The sequence below is a fragment of the Myotis davidii genome, unplaced genomic scaffold (genome assembly GCF_000327345.1).
Source record: "Myotis davidii unplaced genomic scaffold, ASM32734v1 scaffold167, whole genome shotgun sequence".
NCBI lineage: Eukaryota > Metazoa > Chordata > Mammalia > Chiroptera > Vespertilionidae > Myotis > Myotis davidii.
The window spans coordinates 5,801,285-5,803,714 of NW_006300048.1; the positions used below are offsets into that span (position 1 = coordinate 5,801,285).

General features: G+C 41.6%; 1 protein-coding gene across 1 annotated transcript in view; it reads right to left on the reverse strand.

The window, feature by feature from the left end:
- Positions 1-6: 6 nt before the first annotated feature.
- Positions 7-2,430, reverse strand: part of LOC102753466 (24-hydroxycholesterol 7-alpha-hydroxylase) — a 71,611-nt gene continuing 69,187 nt past the window's right edge. Inside the window, 1 exon segment of the mRNA XM_006776413.2 lies at positions 7-154. Coding sequence (XP_006776476.2) covers positions 83-154 — 72 coding nt within the window. The 3' untranslated portion in view covers positions 7-82.

A 2,430-nucleotide genomic window follows, 5' to 3' on the forward strand; every position in this document is an offset into this window, starting at 1 on the left:
TTTAGTCGAGCTCAGGTCTCGATGCTGCCAGGCCCGTGGGTCTCCCTCCAGAAGGCCCGGTCCTCCTTGGCCCCAGAAGATGTCACTTTCTTTGTGTATATTCAATTCGGCATTGTCCTTCTGGCTGCTGGACACCCACCAGATGGAGAGAACTCTAAGAGCAGAAATGTGGAAATTAAGAGACAGACAAAACCAACAGTTTTAGACCTATAGTTTATTCACTTATAATTATCCCTAAAAGATCCAGAATTTACATTTAGAAGATTGGAAGTGTTTGCTTGATGAGTCTTATCGATTTGAGCCTTCCACTCAAGGGACAGAAAAGAAGGCAATCCCTTCTCCTAATGGCCATCCCATCAGTTTCACCAGCTCCCCTCCCTTCACTTTGGCTAAACAGGATACCACAAATAAGACTCTTTCTATATTTCTGGCCCCTAACTGGGATACCTTACTTACAATCTCTGGGTGAGACCTCTATGCCATGTAATAGAAGTTTCAAAAGCAAGGAAGCTCTTTTTAAAGGATGACACCCAACTGAGCAGGCATGGCTCAGTTAGTATTTAGTTCAATAAGTCTAGCAGGTATGGCTCAGTTGGTTGGGTGTCATCCTGTGCATCTTAAGGTTGCTGGTTCGATTTCTGGTGAGGGCACGCGGCCAGATTTCAGGCTCTATCCCTGGTAGGGAGCATACAAGAGGCAGTGGACCCATGTTTCATTCTCCTATTGATGTTCCTCTCTCTTTCTTCCTTCCTTCCTTTCTCTCTAAACATCAATATAAAATCTTAAAAATAAAAATAAAATAAAATAAAAAGCAAATGAGGTGTTGGTGGTATGAATGAATCACTATTACAGTAGACCTAAGGTCCTAACTTCCAAAAGGATATTTTGTGGGTTCCAAATGTTCTGATTTCTTTCTCTCTAGTTATGAACAAGGAATAAATGTGTATGGAGATGAGAGGTGGTTAGTTTATTGCAAATAATACAGAGGTTGCTGAGGCTTGGAAGCTTGAAAATGAAAAGCTACCTATTCTGCCAGCCGTGAGAGTTGAGGGGGAGAGGAGAAGTGAGCAAAGACGAGATGGATCCAATTTAAGTCATTAGTCTACCATCAAATGTGAGAGCAACATAGCCCGGAATGGGCTCCTTAGCCAGGAGCCTCTCAGGGGAGTTGAGAGGATGAGTGCAGGGTTTCTGTGGATCCTGTGAAACTGCAGACACAATTCTGTGTGTATGAAGAGGAGTGTGTTTTTCTAGAACGGGAATACAGAGGTTTTATGAGATTTCCTATGGAAACAACTCCCAACCCCCGCCCCCCGCCCAGCCAAAAGGTATAAGAGAATAAAATCAACCGAGCAAACAAACCCCCACTGTATTAGTACAAATGTGCTTCCTTTTGCTATCCAACCATGGACTCTGGAGAGCTTTGTGTTTCCGTATTGTTTGGTTTTTGATGGGAGAGAATGGAAATTCAATGAATTTCTTAAGATCTTCTGAGGTAAAATAAAACAATGGGCTGTTGTAAAATTAATCTGGGGATTCTAGCATTTGATTTTTGCTATTATGACAAGCATATTCCTTTTCAAGTCCAGTGGTCTCTCTGCACGTGACAAAATGTTCAGAACATGCCCCGGCAACCATCCCCTCCCACATCCTACAAGAACATGGACATTTGAAGGTCATTTCCTGCGGTTCTTTGATCACCTCATTTTACAACTTAGTAACACAGGCCCAATAATTACATAATTTCCATTGATCTTTCTCTTTCTAGAATAAGAATTTATGAAATAGAATGCCCTTTGAGATCACGAGAATTCACTTAGACCTGTACTTTTGACAAACTGAGATAGCATGTCTTTAAAAAAAAAGTTCTTAGTAGTATCAACACAGAACTAGGATGTATGTAAAATAATATAATAAATACAACTAACAGAAATTTTAGCTAGGAAGAAAGTGCTGGGAATATCTTGCCTGGGGATCTGGTCACAATGACTGATCTCCAGCTTTGGGGTCATGTGACTCTGACGAAGGTTATCCTTCTGATCTGAAAAGGGGTTTTCTGTTTCTTGCTGGTGGGGAAATAGTTGACATCTGGGCAAAAATGTGACATCTAACTCAGGGACCAGGGACCAGGATGTGGTGCCTGTATAGCCAGGCCCTGATCTTCATTTTGCTAAAAACAAACAAACAAACCCCAAACCCTTGCCCTCAGCTGAGAACCTGTGTGAAGGGTATTTGACTCCCATTTCATTGTAGGATTCTGAGAGCTCCTCATGACTGATAGTTACTTGTTCTCAAAATAGAACCGCAAAAGAAATTAGGGGAAAGTGCTGAAAGGTGCACTTTTGTGAGTAATACAATATTGTCTGTGTCACTTGCGCACTTACATAATTTCTACTGAAATGTCACCCAAGGGTTTTATTTATCCCTCAC